At 36.6% G+C, this 27,498-nt stretch overlaps 4 protein-coding genes across 11 annotated transcripts; 1 reads left to right on the top strand and 3 right to left on the bottom strand.

The window, feature by feature from the left end:
* Positions 1-2,527, top strand: LOC125211190 (protein MOS2-like). Of its 3 annotated transcripts, none has more exons than XM_048110902.2 (2): positions 1-1,594; positions 2,303-2,527. In XM_048110902.2, the coding sequence occupies exon 1, from the start codon at positions 196-198 to the stop codon at positions 1,555-1,557; it is 1,362 nt and encodes a 453-aa protein (XP_047966859.2). In that variant the 5' UTR covers positions 1-195; the 3' UTR covers positions 1,558-1,594; positions 2,303-2,527. The 3 variants fall into 3 exon arrangements, with proteins under 3 accessions (XP_047966859.2, XP_047966858.2, XP_047966857.2); XM_048110901.2 differs by lacking the exon at positions 2,303-2,527 and adding an exon at positions 1,897-2,235; XM_048110900.2 differs by lacking the exon at positions 2,303-2,527 and adding an exon at positions 1,841-2,235 and having other exon boundaries at positions 2-1,594.
* A 119-nt stretch (positions 2,528-2,646) lies between these two features.
* LOC125211191 (eukaryotic initiation factor 4A-3) lies at positions 2,647-5,770 on the bottom strand. Its single transcript, XM_048110903.2, has 8 exons — positions 5,388-5,770; positions 4,979-5,219; positions 4,811-4,891; positions 4,274-4,381; positions 4,054-4,173; positions 3,604-3,771; positions 3,093-3,179; positions 2,647-2,983 (listed from the first exon to the last, which is right to left on the bottom strand). Exons 1-8 carry the CDS (start codon positions 5,687-5,689, stop codon positions 2,870-2,872), a joined length of 1,221 nt encoding a protein of 406 aa, XP_047966860.1. The 5' UTR covers positions 5,690-5,770; the 3' UTR covers positions 2,647-2,869.
* A 1,985-nt stretch (positions 5,771-7,755) lies between these two features.
* Positions 7,756-15,450, bottom strand: RECQL2 (RECQ helicase L2). 6 transcript variants are annotated; one of them, XM_048110894.2, is made up of 21 exons: positions 15,244-15,434; positions 14,661-14,881; positions 14,046-14,192; positions 13,755-13,970; positions 13,050-13,154; positions 12,847-12,951; positions 12,634-12,756; positions 12,010-12,098; positions 11,374-11,410; positions 11,267-11,300; positions 10,807-10,859; positions 10,638-10,715; positions 10,496-10,572; positions 10,022-10,088; positions 9,881-9,934; positions 9,742-9,799; positions 9,540-9,647; positions 9,133-9,197; positions 8,638-8,716; positions 8,207-8,424; positions 7,756-8,044 (listed from the first exon to the last, which is right to left on the bottom strand). In XM_048110894.2, exons 1-21 carry the CDS (start codon positions 15,308-15,310, stop codon positions 7,883-7,885), a joined length of 2,163 nt encoding a protein of 720 aa, XP_047966851.2. In that variant the 5' UTR covers positions 15,311-15,434; the 3' UTR covers positions 7,756-7,882. The 6 variants fall into 6 exon arrangements, with proteins under 6 accessions (XP_047966851.2, XP_047966852.2, XP_088924518.1 ...); XM_048110895.2 differs by having other exon boundaries at positions 10,496-10,561; positions 10,638-10,699; positions 15,244-15,432; XM_089068392.1 differs by lacking the exon at positions 15,244-15,434 and adding an exon at positions 15,139-15,211.
* A 632-nt stretch (positions 15,451-16,082) lies between these two features.
* LOC125211188 (LRR receptor-like serine/threonine-protein kinase FEI 1) lies at positions 16,083-24,802 on the bottom strand. Its single transcript, XM_048110893.2, has 14 exons — positions 24,544-24,802; positions 23,375-23,593; positions 22,844-22,979; positions 22,391-22,462; positions 22,242-22,313; positions 21,208-21,279; positions 20,560-20,631; positions 20,399-20,470; positions 19,658-19,752; positions 19,336-19,497; positions 18,878-19,210; positions 17,923-18,168; positions 16,899-17,032; positions 16,083-16,707 (listed from the first exon to the last, which is right to left on the bottom strand). The coding sequence occupies exons 2-14, from the start codon at positions 23,463-23,465 to the stop codon at positions 16,495-16,497; spliced, it is 1,770 nt and encodes a 589-aa protein (XP_047966850.1). The 5' UTR covers positions 23,466-23,593; positions 24,544-24,802; the 3' UTR covers positions 16,083-16,494.
* Positions 24,803-27,498: the final 2,696 nt, after the last annotated feature.

Raw genomic sequence — 27,498 nt, 5'->3', positions numbered from 1 at the left:
TTCTTCTTCTTAAACGGAAAATCCACCATTACTCTTTTCTAAATTCCTTCAAACTTCAAAGGATCTTTGCTCAACTCCGAAACCCAAATTTCGATCTCCACCAATCCCCTTCACACTCCTCGATACATCACAATTCGAAAGTCAGTTGATTGAGCTTGCTGGGTTTGATTGAAGGGTTTTTCTTCAAAATCCACGATGAGTTTTTCCTTCTCCATCAACGCCAAATCCCAATCCAATCGACTGAAAAAGCCTTCCAATGCGGCGGCCGCCTCTCCCTCCGTCAATTACGTCAGTGAATTCCGCTCCGACGAGCCCCCGCCGGCGGAGGAATCCAAAATCAAACCGATTGCTCCAATCCCCAACGCGTGGCGCCCTAATAAAAAGCTCAAAAACCTCCACACTCTCCCGCCGATCTCCAAACCGAACGGCGAGGATGCGGCTGTGCAATTCGAGCTGGATCCTGGCTCTAATCCCGAACCCACCGATACTTCCACGGGCTATGGCCTAAATCTCCGGGAACCCTCGGCCGCTGTGAGTGTTGCTCCTAATGGTAGTTATGAAACGATTTCGGATATGGAGTTAAGGAGGCTAAGGGAGGATTTGGGGAACTTACCGGATGGTCCGGGGCTGGATGAATTCGAAGACGTTCCGGTAGAGGGGTTTGGTGCAGCGTTGCTATCGGGGTACGGTTGGAAAGAGGGTAGAGGGATTGGCCGCAATGCGAAGGAGGATGTGAAGGTTGCTGAGGTTACGAGGAAGAGAGATAGAGGGGGATTAGGTTTCACTGATGAGCTTCCGGTGCCGGAGAAACAGATTAGCACCAATGGTAATGCCGGTGCGAATCCTGTGACGGCCAATGGGAAGGCGGAGAAGATGAAAGGGGTGAAAGAGAAGGATACGAAAGGGTTTGTTAAAGAAAAGGAAGTTATGATAGTAAATGGGAGAGAGATGGGTATGAAAGGTAGAATCTTGGAGGTGAGAAATGGTGGAGAGCTATTAGTTGTGAGGATGTCAAAGAGCAATGAAAAGGTGAAAGTTCGGAGTAGGGATGTGGTGGAGGTGGGATCGGCGGGGGAGGAGAAGTGTATTAGAAAATTGAAGGAATTGAGGGTTAAAGAGAGTGATATGCGTAGAGATAAAAATGATAGGAAGAGTGGGGAACAGAAGGTGAAGGCAAGGAATGAGAGAGTGGATTGGTTGAGGAATCATATCAGGGTAAGGATTGTTAGTCAGGAATTGAAGGGTGGGAGATTATACTTGAAGAAAGGGGTTGTGATGGATGTTGTGGGGCCGGGGGTTTGTGACATATCGGTTGATGAGAGCAAGGAGTTGGTACAAGGGGTGGATCAGGATTTACTAGAGACTGCTCTACCAAAGCGCGGAGGACCCGTCCTTGTTTTGTGTGGTAGGCACAAGGGTGTGTATGGTACTCTGCTAGAACGGGATTCAGAAAAAGAGACTGGTCTGGTTAGGGATGCTGATACTCATGAGCTGCTGAATGTGAAGCTTGAGCAGGTTGCCGAGTACACAGGAGATCCAAGCGATATTGGTTATTAAGCACAGACTTCCTTATTGTTAGCCTTGCTGGTGTAAGGTATAACTAAAGCCCACCCTTATCACTGTTTTATTGTATGTAGAACTTCAAATCTGTCAACTCTTTTGCTATTATTGTTGTAGATGCAATATTTATGTCTTAACTATGGAGAATCTCTTTTTACTATGACTTGACATATTGTTTCAAAATTATACTGTCTAAGCTGGTTTAAGTTGGGAGCTTGTCATCTAAATACACTTGGGATAAAACTGCTTAGTATTGTTAGCTCATTTGGGATCTGTTCAGTGAAATGCTTAGGTGAAGACGTGAAGTCCAATCCTAAATGAAAACTGGCTTGCCAGTGGATGCAGGGAGGGGTCCTTCCACCTTCTGGAGGCTCGGCCTCTTGCACCACTGAAAGGGCTTGATGCTTTGGTGATGGCTCCTGTGGCCTCAAGTAATGATATGGGATCTCCAATGGTGCCATTTAAGAAGTGTGACTGTATTAAGGGGTTTTCAGGCCTTCCCATCTCATCTTCTTTGTGATTTTAATGTATGAGTCCTCATCCAGCTCCTGAATTTTCGACCTTGTACCATTATGACATCCTCCTATCCCCCTGAATCTCATTAAGCCTATTCTCTTATGTAACCAGTAACTCAACAACAAAACACTTGTTAGTCTATATCTTTTTTCCTTGTTACTTGCTTCAGTTGTTTAATGGTTTATGCAAAATGTCTATTAATAGTTGTACACTCACTTTATGTCAGGATTGTCGGCGTCGGCAGTATTAGCTTCCCATTACTTTAACTACTACTACAATGTAAAATGGAAGTACATGGCACAAATTCATTCTTGTGGTGCCCAAGGGTAGAGGGGGATGCTCAAATTTTATTATGATGTGAATGGGAAGCTTTCTAACTAGGTGAATTGATATTTGAAATGAGATAGGAGCCAACCATTTGGGAATCCTTTGGCTACCTTTTGTATTCTTAGATTTCGTTACACTAACGTTTTGAGATAACTAATCATATCTAACTGACTGTGTTCAATCATTCCAATTCGGTTAAGTAACTTTTGCATTCATTTTTGCAATTAGAACTGAGACAACACATGAAAAGAAAGAAGCAGCATTCACGAAGGCAATACTAATAACCAATTCCAGTTGAGGATCTACATGTGACGAACAAAGCTGGACTCGAAACAAAATAGCACTCAGAATAACACACCACGTATATAGCAATTCCACTCAATCACACGACGCTGAAAAACGAAAACCAGCATAGTGCACGTCCAACTTTTTGCTGAGCCAATGAGCTGCACCCACAACCAGCCAGCTAAATTAAATCAGCCACGTTCATTGGCATCTCGTCGATCTGTGTACTGTAGTACTGTTCAATATCTCTTAGGATTTTGATATCATCACTTTTGACAAAATTTATGGCAACACCCTGAACAAACAAACCACATATGTTAGTACGATTGCAACAGCACAGGCAATTGATTTAGATAAACGCTCTAAAATTCAAGCCAAGTTGATCGAAAGCATTTTCTTTTCACCTTTCTTCCAAAACGCCCAGATCGCCCAATGCGGTGAATGTACAGCTCACGGTTGTTAGGAAGATCATAATTTATCACCAAAGATACCTGTTAAATGAAAACAAATTTATCAAACTTTCTGTTTTATAGACAACACAGATGTGAGATAAGTAACAGATCCTTAAAACCAATAAAAGATTGAAGATTTAGACTGGTTGCATCATCAATCATAGAATGGCAAAGGTTTTCAAGTTAAGAATAATAGCTCTGAATAGAATATACCAACCTAGAAATCCAAAATAACATAACTTCTAATGTGGAACCCTGAACATACAAATATGACGAACTCACTACTGCCTTAGTAAACAGAGAATGTTCATAGCCTACAAGTCCCGTTATATAGTAACAATAGAGCTGACACTAAGTAGATCAGTCAGACGCTGTGAAATTAAGATTTGGTGGACTGGATATTGCAAGAGAAAAGCAAATTAAGAAGATTGGATGAGAAACTTCTCATTAAAGATATGGTTACCTGTTGGACATCCAATCCCCTTGCCCATACATCTGTTGTGATAAGAACCCGAGTCTGGCCAGACCTAAACTCTCCCATAATTGCATCACGCTCCTTTTGTGGCATATCTCCGTGCATAGATGAGACAGTAAAGTTATTCTCACGCATTTTTGCTGTTAACCAATCCACCTGTCAAAAACAAGGGGAAAACAATTTGCATAAATAGTGTAGTAATTAGAAAGGGAAGAACAAAGTGAGCTATTTAATAAGCATTAGGAAAAATGTCTGATAGTACTCATCACCATTCAAAGAAAGGGAAGGTAACTGAAGAATTGGAATTAACATTAAGGTAATTGAGGAAGTTTCAATGGATTCTAGAATGCAGGGAAATCAAAACAACAATTTACTAACAGAATAGCAAACACTTCCATACTCTAACATTATGTAATGAGAATGTGAATGACAAATTACCTTCCGTTTGGTGTTACAGAAGATAACAGCCTGAGTGATTGTAAGGGTATCATATAAATCACATAGAGTATCAAATTTCCACTCTTCTCTTTCTACGGCGACAAAGAATTGTTTAATGCCCTGTCATAAACAAAACATGGGTCATGGAGAATCAAACAACAAAAGTAAAAGTTACGAAAAAATACAGATGCCCGTAATAGTAAAATAGAAGCAAATGTACCTCAAGAGTCAATTCATCACGCTTTACAAGGATACGAACTGGGTCAGTCATGAATTTGCTTGTGATCTCCAATATTTCATTTGGGAGGGTAGCAGAAATTAACACCACCTACAGCACCAATTGCAATAAATCAAGGTACTATTTAAGAAACATACAACATCCAATATTCACATGAGCATTAGCCACACAACATGATAAACCACAAATTAGTAATACAAAGGAACAGGAAAAGGAAAAATGATGAACCCATGAAGACTGAAGAGAGATCTTTGTACAAATCAGCTAAAGGTGGTCTTCAGTCCAAAGTTTATTAAAAAAGAACTACCATTACAGAATGAAATCAAATATGCTTGTGGCTGTAGCAAACCAACTACACTATTCCTTAATTAAAATATTCTACTACTACGTCTAAATAAATCTACAATAGAACAGAAGATAAATCGCTGAATATATTTTTTGCTAACAATTGACTGCATAGCATGTGGAGCCCAAACTTGTAAAAATGAATTTAAATACACACATGCACATAGAGATCACCTGAAGATCTGGTGGAAGATATCTGTAGACATCATAAATCTGATCCTTAAACCCTCTGCTCAGCATTTCATCAGACTCATCCTGGAGATATTAAAGAGAGAGCAAATGTTGTAAGAGCCATTACAATATCATGTCATGGAAATTGAATTAGCACAAAAAATAACACACCAAGATTAATAATTTGATTGCTCGAGTGCGTAGTGTTCTCCTCTTGATCATATCACAAACTCTGCCAGGAGTGCCCGACACCACTTGAACTCCATGCTCTAGTTTTCTAATATCTTCGCCAACACTTTTCCCTCCAACACAAGCATGAGCTTGCACATTTATATAGTCACCAATCGCCAATATCACTTTCTCTGTCTGGGAAGCTAACTCCCGCGTAGGTGATAATATCAACGCTTGAACTCTGATTTTCAAGGGCAAAAACAACATTAACAGATAATCGCATTTAAGAAACGCCAATTGAACTACGCTGTTTATCATAATGCAGTTTCAATTGACGCACGGATCAAGAAGCTATAACCATCTCAATTCAAAACCATATCAATTTTTAATCAAAAAGCAGGGAACGTACTCTGAAGACTTGGTATCGACAATCTGGCAAACAGAGAGCGCGATCATGGAAGTCTTGCCGGTGCCGGACTGCGCCTGAGCAATGACGTCACGACCGGAGATGATCGGCACAAGCGCGCGCTGCTGAATAGCGGAAGGCTTTTCGAAGCCGTAGTTGTAGATTCCTCTGAGGAGATCTTCCTTTATACCCATCTCGTCGAAGCTCAAAATAGGCTCAACGCCTTTCGAAGTCTCGAAGACGAGCTTGGAATCGTCTTCCATTGCCGGGCGCCGGGAGCCGCCGCCTCTTTGGATCCCCGCCATATTGCCTGAGTGAATTTCGCCGGTAGAAAAAAGCCCTAGTTTAGGTATTTTCCCCCCAAAATGTTTTATTGGTGACAACGTGGAGGCAGATAATGTAGTCAGTATTAAACTCTGATTTATACGAAATCCATTTTTGTAATACTAATTTAAAATAAATAAATATATAATCTAATTAACTTGCTGTAATAATTTAAGAAATAAGATTAACATTTTAAAATTACGAGTAAAGGTCAAAATTGGTTCTAAACCTATAGTCATTATATGAGTTTGGTTTAAAACATTCACTTTTTGAAAATCGGGTCCAAAACATTTGAAATCGTTATCACAGTGGTCCTAAACATTTGAAATAGTTGTCGAAGTGGTCATTTTCCGTCAAAAACTAACTGTCAACGCCTAATTAATGATTTTTTAAACTTAATTAATATATTAATGCATAATTAATTAAATAAAATTAAATATAAAATTAATAAAATGCTAAGAAATTTCAAAACTGACTATTTCTCCCTCTTTTTTTCCCCTTCTCTTCTATCTCTCCTTCGTTCATTCTAAATCGGAATCTCACTCTTCTTCTTTCCGGTGCTCAACGTCGTCCCGTCTTTCTTTCTTTGCTCGCTCCTCCACAAATCGTTGTCATTGTGTGTTTCTCCGCATTACTGCTGTCCGAGATCAAAACCGTCGACGTCCACCATTGCTGTCGCCATCTACCCTATTTATTTCGGTCCTCCTCATCTCTCTCAATTTTCTTTCTCGGCGTTCCGACATTATTATCTCTATTGATGCGGTCGCTGTTGCTGGAAGATGGTTTCACTTCCGTCGCCTCTGTCTGCTCGTTGTCAGCCGAGAGAAAAACGCGACGACGTTGAGCACCAGAGAGAAAAAGAGAGAGATTCTGATTTAGGAAGAACGAAGGAGAGATGAAAGAGAAGGAAAAAGTGAGAGAATTAGTCGATTTTGAAATTCCTTAGCATTTTATTAATTTTATACTCCCCCCGTCCCATAATAGATGCACTTTCCTTTTTATTTTATCTCACAACAAATGTCACATTTTCTCTTTTAGAAAAAGTTTCATCTCATATCAGTTATATTTTCTCTCATCACTTAACATACAAAATAACATCTCCTAAAATTCCGTGCTATCTCCTAAGTGTGACATCTACTATGGGACGGAGGGAGTATTTAATTTTGTTTAATTAATTATGCATTAGTATATTAATTAAGTTTAAAAAATCATTAATTAGGCGTTGACCGTTAATTTTGACGGAAAAGGACCACTTCGACGTGATGATAAACGCCTTCACTATTGCAGAAAGAATTGCAGAAAGAAGAGAGTAGAAACTTTTTATTATTTATATATTAGGGAACATTTTTTTTTATCCACGAACTTTGCTAATGTATCAATTTCAGTGTGTAACATTAAAAAAAATTTCATGTCTATTACTTCAATATAATATAGTTTAAGTTATTTTTTTTACTATTTCAAATTGGTTTGGACGCAAATACCCTGGAGCACATTAATGTTATTTCAATTTATTTATTCTCTTTTCTTTACTAAATATTTTTTTTTTCTCTTAAATTTTTTTTTGCCCTTTTATTAGAAGAAATGGGATAAATAGAGAGATAAATTAAAATATTTTAATAAAGAAAAGGAAATAAATAGATTGAAATGTTCTAGAGTATATGGCTTGATGGTGTTTTTGTCCAAGAAAGTTTGAAATAGTGAAAAAGTAATTATATTACATCAAAATTAATAGACTTCAAAGATAGGTAGTATTTTTAAATGTTACGAATCAAAATTGATATTTTGACAAAGTTCGCGGAAGAAAAAAAGTATTCCCTCTTTGTATACTTATCTTGAAATTAAACGGTGAGTCATCTGTGAATGAGATCTTTCAAATTTGAACATGGTAGTTGTAAAACATTGCCATAATGCAAGTTTAAAACTCTATTTGTTTTTTTACAAAAAAGATAGCAAATCAAGTACAACTAAATCGAAAATATCGCAAATTGCAAAATGGATAAAAGGTCCATACATTAATTTTTGTTTTATGATTTTATCTAAACACAACTAACAATGAGTACTTAGTTTTCAAATTAGATAAATTAACTTGATTCAGAGTCGTACGATTCCAGTCAATACAATTACAATTCAAGATTATTTGATGATGATCAGCCCATCATATAAAAACTAAATTTTCATGCTTCATCTTCACTGCTTTCTATGACAACTAGTGGCTTCTTGTTTTTCTTATGAGAAGGCTCCTCATCCATCTCTTTCTTGGGTTCATAACTTTTGATTTCATCCAAAATCTTTCCACCATATTTCTCAGCCTTCACCTTTCCGATTATCTTCTCCAACTGCAAATGGAAAATATCAAACAACCATTTTGAGTTTCACAAAGAATAGCAACGTAACAAGGTTTACAGAAATACACCTGCGCAACTGCAGCAGGCACGCAGAAGACAGAAACAACCTCATGGAATGTAAGTAACATAAAAACAAAGATTCAGCAAGCGCACCTCTTCCATTGATTCTGGTTTCTTGTCACTCAACACGCTAATTTGCTGAGTGGATAGTACCGAGTGAGGGAAAATCCCCCCATCAAGCGAAGCAAGCTCCTTTCGCAGCTCATCAAGCTTTAATTCTAGTCCGCTAGATCTGCTGCGTTTGTTAGATTTCAAGTTAGTCAAACTGCTTTTCTGTCCAGAACGAACTTCAAGCTTGACTGCTTTCTTCCCTGCAAGTGACACAAATACATAACATGCTCAAATCAATTGCATCATGTGCTACCAAATTTTTGTCATGCAAAGGTGATTCGTAGCTGTAATATCAAGCATCTGTCTAGAACAAAGTATTTGATTTGGTTTGCCTGCTTCATGCTGAGGCACAGTCAATATAATACATTGCTTTAATGTTTAGAGACAACTAAATATGCACTAAACATCCTTACCATGCAATACTTGCTTTGCTAAAGGCCCCACTGTCACATACGCATTAGTGGTATATGGAGTGTGCTGGAATTCTTCTTTCTGCACTAGAGGAGCAAGTGTTATAGGAAAATGATAAAAGTTCTCACTGAAATTGACTTCTACTAAGGGAAACGCACAAGGAGAAATATGTACAATCTGAACAACTATGAACCAAAGAAATTATTCCTTCTGTAACTGAATAGTGTTTTATTTCATTTCAGGACCAAACAATTCAAGAAGTGCATGACAGGAACTATCCAATTTATTCTTTCATAGTTCAGAGTCTATTATTTGCTGACAACTCACTCGTTAAAGATCACAACAGAAGGACACAGTTGCAGACCCTCTCTGATGTTTTAGTTTTGAACAGTTCAGAGAAAATGATAAAAATGTATTGAAGATCAAATATCAAAGGCTATTCTTAGGTGTAGAAAATGCTAATTACAGAAAAAGAGAACTGGATCTCGAAATCATACCAAAACACGATCCACTACAAGTTGAACTATTAATTGTTCCATTTGCTCCTTTTTTAGCACGGGATCTGCATGGATTCCAAGAAATTCTGAGTGGGGTAAATTTGTGAACTTTGGCATCAATCAAGTTACAGGGCAATCAAACTTGCATTTCACCTTCCACGGGACAAATGTATAATTTCAAAGATTTCAATACTTGTATATATGTGTGCACAAATCATCCTCTGAAGATGTTTATAACGGTCAAAAGATCAAAGAAAAGTGTGTTGCTTGGATGGATCAATCAATATTCAGTCAAAATTTATTAGCATCCAAAATTGAGAACAAGAGAGCCAATTTTAGCAAGTTTGTAGTGGTCAAAGATATGAGGGCAACTCATATTTGGAATTGCACCATGAGAAGGAACATACCCATATCCTTGTTTCTGATCTTCATCTTGTCAACTAATTGCAACATTGTTGCCCTTTGGTCTTTCTCTAGTATTTCTTGCAACATTGATACTACAAATTTTGCATGATCTGCATTTTTACATATTTATTCAGATATAACTTAATGACATATGGCCAATGTTGACATGAGGCATGTTTGACCAGTCAAATCAAATAGATTAACCATAACCCAAAGTGGAAGAGGGGAATTCAGTTTTCTTCCATTCCATATAATTTGATAACTGTCCACATTTAAACTAAGTTACATAAACTAATAAATCAGGAAGTAAGAGCTTTTTAGTCATAAAATCATATGAAGTTACCAGATACATCCAGCTCCTTGAACTCATTGTTGGAGGCACAATTATCACACATCCCTGAGAAAAGAGAATAGAAACTTAGATGGGTAGTTCTGAGGGAAAAAGCAATTGATTAAAATAGCAACAGCTAGCACTAAGTTGTACCATTGCAATCTCGTAAAGGCTCCGCAAAATGCTTAAAGATAGCTCCCCGCCGACATTGCTGTTTAGACTGTAGAAAAGAGATGAAAGCTGAAACTACAATTGCAAATTTCCAGAAAGCAGATAAGCTAGTCATATTAAGACCTTGATATACAAAGACAACTAAGGAGAAAGAATCAAAATCCAAAACTGTAGTTGTGTAGCAAATCAAAGTAGGGCCTAATGTTAGTCCATGGAAGCCTTTATTCATAATTTCATATAAAACACCTGAAGGAACTATTCACTTTACTACAAACTAGTTAAGATAGATGGATGTCCACGAATACAACAAAAGATAGAATTGTTAAATAAGCACTTCACCAATTGTCGTTTTGGAATTATAGATATTTGAACACATAGGATGGGCAATGAAAGCTAATAATTTTAAAGGATAATCTCAACCTTTTATAATATTAGTTACAGATAGAAGATGTTTACCAAACAATATCGCACAATGTCATACAGATTTGGCAACCCTGCATTTTCGTAGAAAACCATTGAGCTCTGCAGAAAAACTGTTAACATAAGATTCATAATGATGTGGATATATGAGCCAAAAACAGATCACTAACTAAATTACCTGGCGAGGAACATCAGCTGGTCTAAAGTATAGCAAGCACTCAGAAGCAAGCCCATCTCTTCCTGCTCGACCACTCTCCTTTGGTAAGAGAAAATTAGGCTTTCCAGTAATACGATAAACAATAAATATGACGACCACAAAGGCAAAACTAAATTCACTCAACACAAACCTGGTAATATGTCTCCATTGATTTGCTTAGGCTGTGATGAACAACGAACCTGACTACAACCAGCTTTTTAGTTAATCATTACATAATTTGAATTGCCATATTTATGCTGTTCGAGAACTCAAAACTCATCAGTAAACTAAATTTCCTTTCGACAGATTTGCAATGCTCTATGTATCAAGGACATAACTTGTTTTAAGAAAATTTAGCCACTCAATACATCGAAGGGAAAGCAAGAAACTTGAGTTCTTTGATATGTCACAATTTCAAAAATTTTATTTAGAGGAAAAGTTTGTCAAGGCCTCAACTACCTCTCTTCCTTAAACTAACTGATTCTAAGTCTTAACCAAAATGCAAGGAACAGTCACTTTATTTACTAAAGTAGCATATAGTCGACTAGTCATATAATCCAAGTGAGCCTCCAACTTTCAGCATGACAACAAATTGAACACAAGATACTAACCATCTGGCTTGTTGATTCCCATTCCAAAAGCCACCTGCACAACATCGAAGACCACATTATTTTGTTTTGCAACCAAAATATTGAAGTGATAAAATAATCGACCATACCGTGCCAACAATGACTTGTAACTTGCTGTTACTCCACCTATGGTATCATATCACATAGATAAACCAGTTAAGGAAACCATATCATAGAACAAGTAAGCATCAGATTAGTCAGAAATTGAGAAATAGTTTCAAACATTACAGCCCCAAACAGCTCGCAATGTGCAATTTCAAGTTTGAAAACAATAGGAAAACCTAGTGCAGCAAGGACTTTTCTTCAAAGGGAATATTCATCTTTAATACTGTATAACAATCATCATGTTGTACACTAGTGGTCCATCCATTAGAAAAACTCCAAACTAGAGTATAGCAACTTAAGTCCCAAGGGAAAAGGTATGGCCAGATGTCCCCAGAACTCACTAAAGACTCCTGATTCACAATTTCGAAAGCACAAATTCATTTCCCATACCAGATTCCTAAGTAATGACTGGTACTCAAATAATACATCTACGTTGTAAAGAAGCAATTATTCATCTTGTTGTTGTACTGGATAAAGCAAAATGAGAGCGTCCATTTTGGCAAAGAATACTAAGATTTTTTAAGTCTAGCAGCTTAGATGCAATGCAAATGCCATGCAAGCATTCTTAATAGTGTCACACTCCCTCTAGGCGCATGAAGAAGCAAATTGCCAATTTGTACCTTGTATGAACTTTCTCACGAGCATGGACATCCATATCTGCATGGTAATAATCAGCAGTGATTCCCCTCTCTCGCAATTCATTTGCAACCTATCATTTATGGATGGTTAATAAACTAAAAAACTTCAACAACTAAAGGACGTACTAAAGAAAACTGATTTTTCAAAATACAAAAATCCAACCATCTTATCCAACCCTAGTTAGATATGCTTGAACTAGTCACAGAGCACAGCTTCTAATTTATTGATATCATCTTCAGAATGTAGAATACAGAAAAACACAACCGTTACTAAGAAGTTACTGTGACCAATCTTCATGCCAAATAATAAAAGACAGTAACCAAAGAAAATTATCGATCCGAATCTAGTTCCAGATAAGTACTACATCAGGCTGGAAGTTCATATGAGGCAAAGAGATTTAGACAGAAGCAAATCAAATAATTCCAAGTCAAACTTCAGATCCTTATCACCCAACTGACGCTCCCCAACCATCCTGTACAAAAACCTAGAGACAGTTCTACCCATCAAAAATTAATATCATCACCAAACCTAGAGAAAGTCACAAGCAAACTTAATTTCTCAGAGGAGCATTACCAACCAGAAAGGATATAAAGGATACTGTATACCTGTTCACACTCTTTTCGAGAAAAGCAATATACTATCCCAGATTCTTTATTTGGATATGATGTTTGTATGAATTCAGCTATGTCATCAACTGCTGACTTTGCAAGGGATGATTTATCTCGTACCTATGAATCATTTTACATTATCAGAGGCTAGTAAGTCAAGATTTAATTCACCTAAATATACTGGAAAGGAAGCAAGAACAAAAGCAATACCATGTAAAAGAGATTGGGCCTGTTGACTGAACTGACAAACTTGACACATCTTGGAATATGTAGCATATCAATCAGATCTTCTTGTACTTTCTTCGTTGCAGTGGCCTACAAACAAAATAAAATGAATGACAGAGCAATTAAATAAATGCAATCAATAACCTTCCATGTACTTATTTATCAATTAAATGAAGAACATGACCTACAGTCAAAGCAACCATGGGAACATCAGGAAACTGAGTCTTTAATATACCAAGATTCCGGTAGTCTGGACGAAAATCATGACCCCATTGACTACAGCAATGTGCCTCCTGGAGAGTGATAAGAAAAATATTGTGCCACCAAATATCAGCAAGCAATAACCTTACAATAAACCCCTCTAGAAAAAAACTGCAATTAGAGTGAACGGTCACATGATCACCAAACCACAATACAAGAAGTCCAAATACTGAGTTTTCTCATATGGGATAGCTAGTCCAAATACTGTTTCCTCATCCATTATTATGGAGCAGCGCACAATTCCATTCTTCAAATACTTTCTGGTCATGGAATCTTCCTGTTGTCCAGCATTATCGATAATATTTTCCAATTCCCGAGTGGCTCATTGTTACTCAATCTCTCAAGGTTCTACTTGTACTATTTCCAGGTCAACAATATTAAGTCTTGCTACCAACACCAGAATATGACATCACGTATAAACCTTAGATATCAGGAATCCTAAATAGCACAAAAGATAACTCTACACAAGATTGCCTCCTTAACCTCAGAAATATATACATCAATTCAACTACCAACCCCCCTACCCAAACAGAAAAGGAAATGAATGAAAAAATGAACATGTCAACATGGGAATAAGAGCAGCATTGGTTGTTTCAAGGAAGAGTTCAATAATCAGCCATTCATAAACTTACATCAATGGAAATCAGAGAGAGCCGACCAGCATGATGGCACTTCTCCAATTTTGACATAAACCGCTTGCTTTTTGATATCTTTTCTGGAGTGACGTACAATATTTTCAGCTCTCCTTCTCCCTTTTCTAGAGCTTTATAAATGAACTTCTCATCATCCTTGTTGGTTGTTGATGTTAACATGAAAGCTTTGATACCCAGAGCAGCCAGACCCATTACCTGAAGAAATGAGTAAAATCAGAACTGCTATTCCCTAACTTTAAGCCATTCGAATATTCATTGAAAAAAAACAACCTGGTCCTGAATAAGTGACAGCAAAGGGCTAACAACAAGAGCCACTCCTTCTCTGAGGACTGCTGGAAGTTGGTAGCACAAGCTCTTGCCTCCCCCAGCTGCCATGATCACTAAAACATCTCTTCGACTCATGATTGCATTTAAGATCTGTTTAGAGAAGACCACGAACTTTGACATGCAATAACTGAATAAATTTAACAAACTAGCATCTCGTGAGTTAAGATACATTTGTTGTTTCATTTCATTGAATTACTACAATTGGAATATATTTTATATCGAACAGACAAAGAAACACGCTGCAATGTGTATACATATCTTAATCCCAAGTCGAATACAAGAACCAGCAGCTATCACTCTCATCAGCGTTTAAAACGAGCAATCTACTCTATGGACACAGAAAATGGGTTAAGTTAAGGCAGAACAAGATTACCAGCCTTTCCACGGATTTAATACAGGATATATATAATTAAAATCAACTGAAACTCTAAAAAAAGGCATCCAAAAATAGCACAAGTGGATTCTTCACTGAGACAACGCAAAATCACATCGAAAGTTCAACTTAATTTTCTGTATAAAGAAAACAGCTCAAAATCAAATCTGGAAAGCTTTCACCACCTCTCGCTGATTTGCACGATATGCAGATATGCCAAAGACATTTAGCCTAACATCATCAGCTTGGGAATCCCATTCAAATGGCCCAGACCAGTTCTCCACAGAAACAGAAGCTTCATCTCCTCCATGGCTCCTGGATAACTCATTATGTTCCAGTAGAGCTTTAAGTTCGGATTGCCTCTCAAGCAAATTTTCTTGTTGTTCGAGCAACGCCTTTATTTGCTCTGGGAGACAGCATGAAAGCAGAACATTAGAAACTTAGCATCACCATCTATATCCCTAATACAAACTCAATTCAAAAAAATGGAAGTGTATTTAGCTACATTAGCTTATGTGATTTGAAAATTCTAGACAATTGTAAAACACAAACATAGGGAAAAAATAGTGCATGTGCAAAAAACAGCAAGTGTTAAAAATGCTTGATATATAAGCAGAAGACACTGTTGATGGCACGATAAAAATGATTATCGGAGGATGTTACATTTAAGTAAATTTGATACAGTAACAGGGATATGATATATTTTGGGGGAAATGGTGAAATGAAAGCAGCAAAAAAACATTTAATTAGAATATAACGGAAAAATACCTTGAACATCCTGAAGCTCCATTTCAACGCCGAGAAGCTCCGTCAAAATTTCTTCGGTTGTTCCCATTTCACTTTTTACAGTGTTAATTTTCCTGATAATTATGGAACACACCGAAAATATAAAATTTGTGTGTTTCGCCGCGAAATTTTTGCTGTGTGTTTTCTGGTGAAGAAAAAGATGTGAAGTTGAAGAGCAAGAAGCTTGTTGGGCCTCCAATTCACAAACCATCAGCGTCGGCCCAACAACATCTACAAATGAAATAATGAAATGATGATTTTTATTCTAAAAAATTCTTTCTGAGTTTGGTTCGATTTAAAATGTTGTTGGTCTGGAAATGTCACTGCGTTTAGTGATCTATAGTTTTTTTTTACCATGTTACGAATGCTTAAAGTCGCATTTAAGTTTCTTTGAAATGCTATAGTCTGCCGTGGTATCCTTAGAGCATTCATAGTGGGGATGAAGAGGGGAGCCGCGACGGATGTCCCCCTCCACTGTGGGGGAGTCAGGGCGGGCGGGCAATATGTGCTGAGCAAGGGTAGGGGCATCGCAACCGGACCATACTTTAAACAAAGAAAGCACTGTGTCAAACCTTTTGTTTTCTTTTCTAACATTTTTTCTTCTTCATGAAACCCTAAAACCGAGTCATTTTGATTATACCAAAAATATTCCTATCGTTACTTTTACATTTGTCATTATTGATTTATTAGTTTATTCTTTTAGAACTGGCGTATTGGCGGATTACATTGCAACAATAGTTGTATACTATACAAAAATCACTAAATGAAGATCGAAATATAAACAATAGAAGTGGTGAACAAAAATTTGCAACAATCTGTAGTGAAAGTGAATGGAAATATTATACAAAAATTTAGTGAGAAGGATCGATCAATTTAGACATTTCATATACAATTGAATTCCCAAATATAACAAGAGAGCAATGAAATAGCTCATAGCACAATGGAAAAATGGGACTTGAACCAAAAACAAATACCTCAAAGCAGCAGGAGCTAACTGAGGAGGGGGTTGGGAGGGCAAAGAATCCGGTGGCATATACTGCTTGCTCTGAGTCAAGGCGGGCGAACAAACGATGAGCATATCCAATCACACTTTTTAGTAGAAAGAATTCGAAAATTACTTAAAAGCAGAGTCTGGGCCTGTCTGTGCTGGCACTGTTGCTGAAATTTGTCTCTCGGTGCAACAGATGAAAACGGAGGAATACCTCTTTCTTACCACAGTGAACAGCACCCTCCTCAGTCAGAGTCGTAGAAGTCGCTAGGGCATGGGGTTGTCACCTCAGATTCGAGCACTTGGACTACCCTGTGAATGGTGGGACGATCCTCAGGGAGGGAAGAAACGCACTGAATAGCTATTGACAGAATGGCATCAAGGCTTTCAGTCTGCACTCCTTCACAGTGCGGATCCACTATTTCTCGCTGTCTCTGTTCCGAAACTAGGAAGTTTAACTGTGTCATCGAAATAAATGCATGTGAGAAACATGTTCTATATTGCATCAACGAAGAACTACCATACTTGCACCTTCATGTAGGTTCTCAAATATTTGAACTTCAGTAATTAAGAAATTCAAGAAAGACGGTCCGTTGATTAAAGCTAAAAAGCTCTTAACGCCCATCTATGGAAGAAGGAAAAACCATACCCATCCAACAATGTTGAGGCCCTTCTCGATGAAGGATGCATCAGTTGGCCGCTTCCCGCTCACAATTTCAAGCACCAGAACCCCAAAACTATAAACATCAGTCTTTTCTGTAGCTCTTCCACTCTGCATATATTCTGCTCGTATGATTGGAGAATTAAGCATTAGATTATTTGTAAGAATCATTAAGTAAATAGTTAAAGCATCCATACAAACATGAAGGAATGACACGGATTAACTATATTCCTGATAACAACACTTTTATGTGTTCGCCTCACCTTATTCAACAAGAATCCAATAATGTCATGATATTCTAAGGCCTCAGTAAGTTAGCATACTCTCTCCGTCCCCAAACAATAGTCTTCTTTTTTCCATTTTAGTCCGTCCCACAAAATTAGTCCACTTCCATTTTTGGCAAGTTTTTCTCTGTTATAAGGTGGGCCCCATTTTCCACTAACAATAGTCCATTCAGGTGGTGTTCGGTTTCATAGATAAAATAATATATAGATACAATCTAGGATGAGTTGTGAGATTATTTTAGTTATATGGGAGGTTAGCTATGACTAATTATCCTATGATTACCCATCTAGGATTGAATTGTAGGATTGAATCTCATGAACCAATCCGGGATACAATCTTGCAAACCGAACACCCCTCACTTTTTTCTTTTTATCTCTCTCCTACTTTACCAATTTCGCATTAAAACACATGCCGTCCCCAAAGTCCCTATTTTTATAAGACGGAGGGAGTATTTGCTTGCCGCCGGTGAGGAGAAGTCAAGGAGCAAATAATATATTTTGCACTTGATATTTATTACTTTCTGAACTATTTCACATGACTTCCCACCAGAACCCGTCAACAACCCTCCACACCTAATGACTAACATAATTTTGACTCCTTTAAATTTCAATCGGGGTGTAGATCTTTCCCTAAAGAATCATTCACAATTAAGAAAACCGTATGCCTTCACATAGAAAAAGGTAAAAGGCAAGCCAAGAATGAAAACTAGCAATATATAAACCCCTACCGGGAGCTAGGTACCCAAATGTGCCGGCAACAATTGTTGTGATGTGGGATTCCTCATCCTCCAGTAATTTAGCTAGTCCAAAGTCAGACACTCGAGCATCAAAATTTCCATCAAGTAATATATTGCTTGACTTGATATCACGGTGAATAATTCTTGGGGAACAATCATGATGCAGATAAGCTAGGCCCTTAGCAGCTCCCATGATAACATTTAAACGAACCTCCCAATCCAGTTGGTCAGCTCTCTCTGTAATAAAGACAAAATTAGCATAATCATATGGAAAAACATGAGTTTTATATAGCAGGGTTTAAATAAATGCGTACAGGAAACCTACATATGTTTGTTTTAAACAGTCTGATTGGATACCTTTTCGAAAAGGAAAGAAATTATCTTTGCACTGATTAATGCTTGCTTGTTTTCCAAGTTAATTCATACTAATATTTCTCTCCCAGGATGTCATATGCATCATCATTTCCAGAAAAACAAAATTTTATTTCCCTTAGGAACTTACTAAAAAGCAACTAATTTGTCACACCTAGGAGGAAAGTATAATACCTTCTTACTTTCCAAACATTCGCACCACTTTTAACTGGGAAATAACATGGACAAATGGCGTACAAGGATATACACTACTACTTTTGTCCAAACAACTATAAACTATCATGTTGACGCATACAACTGTAAAGATTTGGACAAACAGTGCCAAAATCTTAACATAATTGACAAAGACTTCAAAGAAATTCTATATTATTAGAAATCCACAATGTTCTTTTCAAAGATTATGTAGTGGGTAGTATGACACTATATTTGGCAGTCAAACTAAGGAATGGAAAAGTAAGTGATGTCATCTATGAAACACATGCATGTTTTACTCATAGCACTTTAGAAGAAATCCAATACTAAGAAAGTGAAAGATAAACTTTCAAACAGTAAAAACAAATGAAGGAGTCCAAACCATGAAGAGCTTCATCCAGGCTGCCTCCTGATAGGAAATCATATATCAACAATTTTGAAGTTGGGGAATTGCAATATCCTCGAAGGTTCACCAAGTATTTGTGTTTGATACTGCCAAGAATTTCAAGCTCCCTTTCAAAAAAGCGATCAAAGCCCTCATTAACCTTTACAATCCTTTTCAAAGCAAATATATTGCCATCATCCATTGCAAGCTTGTAAACTGTCCCAAAGCCGCCTGCCCCAATCACATGCTCTTCATTTAGGTTTTCCAATTTTTTAATAATATCCTTCGAAGAGTATGGCAAGTCTCCGTGGAACATTACAATTGAGGCTCCTGAAGCAATATCAAAAATAAAATCTTGCTTCAAATAAGAAAATAATAAGGAGAAAGAGATCTAGTTGGCTTAAAAAAAGAAGCATAAAAAATATCATTTTTCATGGATAAGTATCAGATCACACCTCCACTGACATCCACTGCGAGGCCTTTGCCTTCATTTTTACCAAGCCTCTTATACAGGTAACAACCCCAGAAGCACATTAGTGCGACCAGAAGCAATGCACCCACTGTGGCTAGTGCACTTATAAGAAGCCTGCCTGAATTCTTCTTGGCCTGTAATAGAGCTAAAAACACCACAAAGAAACAGGTAATACGCTATCAAAGTGGACATATAGGAAAGATAAAATTGAAAAGGTAGTAACTAAAAATCCAAGGGTGAAAAATATGATTTAATACAGTGATGAATGTCCTATGAGCTTTTGTCTACCTTGCAGAACATTTTACCTGAGCTAGAAGGCTGAGAGGACCCGGAAGAACCACTACCACTGTTCTTGCATGCCTGGATTTGCTTGCCACACAGCTCACGGTTACCAAGAAAGCTGCCAAGAGGATCATCAGATCACATCATACACACAAAGTAGCAACAAATAACAAAAATCAAGACATAAGGTGTTGGTGAGCGTAGGTAGGTGCATGTGCTACAATTAAACTAAATACAGAAAACCCTGTAATTGGCCTAGCCACTTTGCTCTTAATAGCAATCACAATTACTACAAAGAAAGGCAATACTCCTAACAATCACTAGAAAAAATTCACACTGGACTAAACTACATTACTGCACGCATTTCATTAGAAATCCATGTACATGTTGGCTCAGTAGGTTAAATTACTGTTTTCACAACTTAATTACCAGTGTGGAACATTAGATGATTCTTTCTGGATGAGGGGAACTTAAGATGAACAGATATCAGGAAAATAATGAGAGGTTGGACTCTCTCCTTCCATTGGAATTGCAGTAGAGTTCAATAAGAGACTTCAAAAGCATCATTTCCACATTCTCCCCCCTCTCCTTACATATAGGTTATCTTGAGTCCTTGACAGTAAAATAACTCAAATAGAAACAAAACTGGTGGCATAAAAAACAGAATATGCAGAAAAGGAAATATTCTAAATAAATCACACTGAGAATTGCAATAAAAATTATAAACATGAAGATAATGTAGCCCACATGAATTTATCACTTACGAATCATTTTGAAAGTTAGCAAGAACACCTTCAGATGGTACCATCCCCACGAGAAAATTTGTTGATACGTTGCTTCAAACATCATAAAAGATATTGTTAGAAGTAGAACAAATATGATAATACAAGAATACTTTAACTTTGGAAGGTATCATGTCACTCACAAACTTGAGAGCTTGCCTAACTTCCCAAGTGAGGCAGGAATACTTCCACTGAGAGAGTTGCTTGAAAGATCTCTGAAAAATATAATTCAAAAAAGCCAAATAAACATGAAAACAATATAATGGATGAAATTTTAGCTCATAACAAAAATTTAGAGCCCTTTTACATGATATATTTATTGGTTGTGCTCTTCAAAATTTGACAGATATAGTTAATAATACAAAGGCAGCTTTGCATAAGAAGAGATAGTCATAAACATAAAGTAATAATACTTCTCATCATACTCTTGATAACATATCACCAGGGGACCATGGTCCAAATGCTTCAAAGACATAGAACCTAGTGCACAAATCTACAACAAGGAAATGAACCTCACTCAACAGAGGTAGTGTTTATAATATTACATTAATATCGGTTTCATTATCAGTATGAGAAGACTAATGATAACACTCTCAGAATACTTGGAAAGGAAATGATTAGCCACTCACTGAGAAGCCTTATTTTCATAGAAAAGCAAAACAAAATTTGAAACAAATTCAAATTAAGAATAAATTAAATTGAAACTCCAACAATAGAGTTAAAATAGAAATATGTAGCCGTGCACAAAGTTGAAATTCAAATAATCAATAAATGCTCAGTATAGTCCTTACAGATTTTGGAGCTGAGAAAGGGTCTCTAGTTCACCAGGAATGAATCCACTTAGGTAGTTACCCTGCAAAAATCTGTATAACATGGAAAGCAAGACACCATACTTGAACAATACAACAAAAATACTGACAAATATATGAAAATTTAAACTAACTAATTAAAGCAGGGTAAGGCCAATACAGCCTGGCAGTAATTTTCTCATTGTGCTTCTCCATTCACTATGTTAGGGTGCATTAAGAAACCAACAAATCTGAATGCATCATTAAGAAACTCAGAAATTAACCAAGACAACAGAACTTTTAAGTTCAAGAAACTTGAAGAAGAGACTGTGATAGGAAGACCAAAGACCCAAGCTTTGTTAACGTTTTGCATAGTTTTGAATAATTTTGTTAACATTCATTGCTTTCACATAATAAATGTTTTAAGGGAACATTCAACCATGATATCAGCAAAATTTAAATGCTAAGGTATCATCTTAAGGCATATAGAGACATTTATTGAAGCACATACTGAATGCATGCTCTACTGTAACTCTGGGGCTGTCCTTTGGACCTTGGGTTTTGGGGGGAATAAATAAAGGATGGAGTATTATTTACTCCCTCCGTCCCAAGATAAGTGAGCACAAACTTTTTGGCACGGGATTTAAGGAAATGGGGTTTTGTTAGTAAAGTGGAAAGTGAATAAAGTAAGAGAGTTAATAAAGTAGAGAGAAAAGTAAGAGAGAGAATACCAAAAAAGGAAATGGCTAACTTATCTTGGGACGTCCCAAAAAGGATTGTGAGTCGCTTATCTTGGGACGGAGGGAGTACTTTCTAGTGAAAGGAGTATATGCATTACTTTTACACTTCTCCACTCTATCATGCTCCAATACAGCATTAAGAAATTTCTCATGACCACCATATTGAAAGAAATGTAGAGATGAGATGAGAGCCAAAAAAATGACATTGACAAGTTTATGTTGATACAATTTAAAATCGTAGTTAAGTTGGCAGCAATTCAGGAATATAACATCTCTCAAGCCCACCAATGTACTTACACTGACTGCAACTGTGTACAGTTTCCCAACTCTGGAGGAATTGCCCCATATAAATTGTTGTCATGAAGAGCTCTATGGAAAAAGTAGTTTAAGCAGCATCAGAAAGGGGTTCATGAAAATGTGATGTATAAGAATCAAATAATACATACAAAAACTGCAGGCTTTCTAGCTTCCCTAGATCTGATGATATGGGTCCACTCAATCTGTGGTTAGGGAGGCTCCTGCACCATCAAAAACAGCAATCACTTTTTGGTTTTTACAATAATATTATGTGGAACTGTCACTTTTGTCATATCAAATATCCATACATACTCACGAATGAGAGAAACACATGGATATATAAGAAACATGGCAACTTTTAGGGTGAAAAACAAAAGAAAACTCCACATAAAGAGCACTGAAGAGATTACAAGAATGCATTTGTTTGAAAAAATACTTCTTAACTAGAGTATGTGCACGTAGCATGAATTCAAGAAAAATCCAGCCCACTTGATATTAAATCAAGAAAAAACCATTTTCACGTAGTATGGCAATATCACTGACATCCTAAATGTCACTAACATATTAAGAAATTCTGAACACCAAGGAATGAAGGAACTCACAATGCTGTAACCCTTTTCGATTTGAAGTCACAGTTTACTCCTTTCCATCTACATGGATCTTCGTCCTCTGGTCTCCACTGCTGCAGAACACCATCTGAACTTACTATTGCGGTCCTAAAATTGACAAGAGCCTGACCTGCGAATCAGAAGAAATGCATTAGCTTTCCTACCACAAAAGAAATGCTACCAGAACAAGGCATCCACCAGATGGCAGATAAGAGTTGTACGGGATAAGGATCTCTCTTATTTGGACTGTTCATGGCATCTTGATATAAAGAAAAGTAACCTACAAAGTTCTGGTGAGGCGATCTAGTATTAAATAGAAACTTAATCCACTTTATATATCAGCCAGTTCAGATATCCATTGTTCTCTTTTGTCAATGTATCTCGGTAGTTCTAATGTTCGTCAAAGTTGAGTATCCTTACCAAAAATCAGAACAGTGTGGTTGTTTAAAAAAGTCATCAGATCATTCTGTTAAATATGCAAGCCAAATAGAAAAAGGATGGTAAACAAAAAAATGAACAGCGTACCATCCGGACTAAGAGCTCCAGTTATTTCTGCTAGGCTGTACAGCAATATAATTAGAATGCACTGCTGAAAATTCAGAGTGAAAATTTCCATTGCAGCTCACTTCAAGCATAATAAGATTAGTATGAATCATGAGATGTGTGAAGCTGCAAAATTATTCCACGCAGAGACAGAGGCGATCATGCCACAGAGCAGTCACTCTATGAAATCAAAGTTATGTCCTGTCAAAGTAAAGAGATAAACAATGAGTCAAAAATGAAATCTTGCAGAATTAACTTCAAATCAAACTCTTTCACTCTAAGTGTTCAAAGATGTTTCAGTAGCATTGTACTATAATATTGCACCCATGTAAGAAAATATGTCAAGTACATCTATGCAACACTTAGAACCATGACCAGAGAAAAACGTTAATAGAGCCTCAAGTTGAGTCATAATGTAAGAACAAATTTGTTCCTCTACATTATCAAACAACTTCGTAACATCAGTTTGCTTAAAGATTAAACTTTCCTACTAATCTGATCAGCATGTGTTCGCAAACTTCTAAGCCATAAAACATACTGTGGACGGAGATATTAAAATTTCCAAATCTGTTACTACATTGCAATAGATACAATCGATACCCCTTCTCTTTAATTCTTCATCCTGTGTTATGTGGATCATTGGTTCTGGATAACAACAAAATTGTTATAGTAACGTTTATATCCTAATTACATTTATATTCCTCCTCCAAGCGGTCATATATTTTGCTTCTACATGAAACTAAACCATAAAAAACCAGCACAATATAGTAAATAATGATTGTGCAAAACAGAAACCGGTAGAAGAACAGAGAGAAACACAGCATGCCATTCTGTTAAGGACATAAAGTGCACAAGATCAAAACATTCAACTTCCTAAAGCTCAATCTAGCAAACAAGACCATATTTCCCACTTGTTCTCCGATCAAAACCCCATAATCCATCATCATTTCCCCAATTCAAACAAAAACCGCACCATTCCTCAAAGTACAGCATTCCGAAGCCGATTGCACAAGCAATCCTCCGATTCCAAGCACTGCCCACAGCTAAATTCAGTTATCGCGAAACAAACAATTACGTAGCCTAAATAATTTCACAATTTGGAGCTGTTTTCCAGTATGAAAATACAATTGAGAGTGAAGAAACAAAAATACCGGGAGGTGGCAGCAGCAGTAGCAGATTCGATCTGTGGAAATTGAGGTGAAGCAGGAGAGAGAAACGATGAGAGACATGGAAATTGAGAGTTGAGCTGTAAAGTTGTGGAATAGCAACAAAAAATTAAAGGCCGCCTCGTCGTCCTGTTTCTCGCTCTATCATTGTGTGTGTGTGTGCACTTGAATGCGAGTGCGTAGTAGAAGTGGAGATTGGAGTGAGTGAGGCTGGATTAGAGAGACAAAACAGTGAAAGAGAGCATAGGTAAACTAGATGGGTCGAATTTAAAGGGAAGCATAAACCAGTGAGAGGAGTGGGGCGGCACGAGCGAACGCGACAACCCGCACGTGCGACCGACGCCCCCGTGTTGTGGTGTGCTGGATTGCGTGACTCAATTTACTATTCTTCTCACTTATTTTACACTAATTAATTAAATAAATAAGTACTGCGTAGTCTAGTGTTACGATTCCATTTTGTTCAGGTCATTCGTTCAAAAATATTTAAGCTCGTATTGTCCCATTTTATAATTCATCATTTGGGTTTATGCATGATCTACTACAAGTTAATGATATAAATGTTGAAATGGACTTTTTTACTTTTGGTGCTTCATTACTCGAATATATTTGAGATTGATTGCATTGTGCTCTATTACTTGAATAAGTTAATTTAATCTATGGTCTATTGCTTGTAAAGTTTATAAGACTATCATTTGTGGTTCCACTTCCACATGAGGATAACTTTATACCAGTTTTTTGGCTTGTACTGGTGACTATAGGCTATAGCTCTAACTTTATTTTGCATGCCACCTACTCTTCTTCCGTCCCATTTAAGATGTTCATATTTCCTTTTAGTTTGTCAAGATGTTACTTTCTATATTAGGAAATAAATCTCTCTCGTATCTCATCATTAAAATATTCAACTATTTTTTTCTCTCTACTTACTTTACCTAACAACTATTCCTAAAATACAGTGTCACTAAAAAATGTGGACATCTTGAGTGGGACGGATGGAAGGGGGTATTAGTTAGCTCTCTGTGTGTCGATATACTTTCTGCAATTCAGCCTCAGCCCGTTTAATAATTTCTCCTTAAGCACTATGTCTGGGCTAGATCGGACTATTCAACGTGCTTGTTGTTGGTTTGTTTCTTCAGGGTTGTTTCTATTTCAAGTGTCGAAATGGAAGTCCACTTGATTTGATGGCAATAAAAGTGGTTATACATCAGACTTGTTTGAAATATTTCAACGATGCTTATGTTTTCAAGTTTTTAATTTTTGTCAAATATCCTCTTCTCTCAATGTCCGTCATTGCGACTTTCGTGGTGTATTTGGTTTTTTAAAACAAATAGTTAAGGAATTATATTTATGAACATCTACGACTCAATTTCTTAAATGACGTATTCCTAAAGGAATTGAGTTGTAGATGTTCATAAATAGTTAAGGAATAAACAAATAAACGACTTGAGTAAGGAATGAAATATACAATGAAATTCATTAATAGTGTAGTTAAGGGATGGTTTAAGAAAATTGAGTTGCAGATGTTCTAAGAAATTATCAATGGCAAATTGGAATGCAGATTCATCATTTAATGATATCCACCAGGGGCATTGGTGGTAGGCACATCAGAAATTAAATTCATCCTAAAATTAAGTTATGTATTTATGTTGGTTTATTAACAGGATTTCATTACCAGTCATGTTTTGGAGCGATTTCAGCAGCTCCACTGCTCTAGATATTTTCAGCTTATTAATTAAGAATTTCGAATTGTGTTTAGTTGCTTCTTTTATATATTTTCCAATAGGTTGAATTTATGAATTTTTTTTTATGAATGTTTGTGTACAAAAATTCTTTATTTGCTAGCTCCTCGTAATTATTACATCTTTAACCAGTTTGCATGTCACGTGCTGAGATGATTTAGGAGAAATTACAGGCCAATTGCCAAATGACTTACTATATATGGTCTATGAATCATAAAACGAAATGTGACGATAGCTAACATATTCTTGCTAGAGTAGTGGTGGTAGTAATTTGGAATGTTAATCGGGCAAGCAAGCCCACTCGGATTTGAGTCAATCTGCTCGAGTTCGGGCCAATCATATTGGTTATAATACCTATATTTTGAACTCAAATGAGTATTTTCAACTCGAAAAGATCTGAGAATACATTTTTTTTTATTTTCTAATTTATATAGTAGTCGTATAACCTTTTTAAAATGCAGTAGTAAATAATAAAAAAATAAAATAATTGAGTATAACTTTCAACTAATGAATCAAAATATATTTTCACATACATTTAATCAAACTTTTAAAAAATAATGAAAATTGAAAATATAAATAATACCCTAAGAATGACCGTTTTGGGTTAACTCTATGTCACTCGAGTTATATTGGGCCAACCATATCAGATTATGTTCTATTCTATTTAGATTTTAGAGTCATTTAGATTGGTACTCCCTAGCAAATTGTTGGATTATTCGAATCAATCCACATATTTGGATTCAATATAACTAATAAAAACACATGTTAGGTAGCAAACAAAATATGTCGTCCTATTCTAATTTGTGATAAATGTGAACGATCTTGAAAAAAATTTGTTGGACTGCGTCGGTATTCAAGTGACAAATTCCATTTTATGCATTATGATTCTCTTGTAAGAAGCCCAATTTGATTGTTTAGACCTTTTTGACTTGATTTTACTATAATTTTATTCTTGATTTGAAAGGTTAAAATATTGACCTTGAATCTTTTCACTTTTAACATTTGGATTTCAGGTTTTGATGGAGCAAAACCAAAAAATACGAACGAATTCGTCCTCTTCAAATCTAGAAATTTTTTACATCTCTAAATATCTAAAATTTTCGATATTTGTGTATAAATGCAGTGTGTGTATATACTCCAAATACTTAAAAAATGTGAAAAGTTAAAAGAAAAAAGAATTGGTATTAATCAAATGCAAGGAAAA

This window comes from Salvia hispanica, chromosome 3 (genome assembly GCF_029641045.1).
Source record: "Salvia hispanica isolate PSC_SH4W2 chromosome 3, Shi_PSC_v1, whole genome shotgun sequence".
NCBI lineage: Eukaryota > Viridiplantae > Streptophyta > Magnoliopsida > Lamiales > Lamiaceae > Salvia > Salvia hispanica.
The sequence above is the reverse complement of the archived record's forward strand: the minus strand, read 5'-3'. Positions and strand labels throughout refer to the sequence as shown.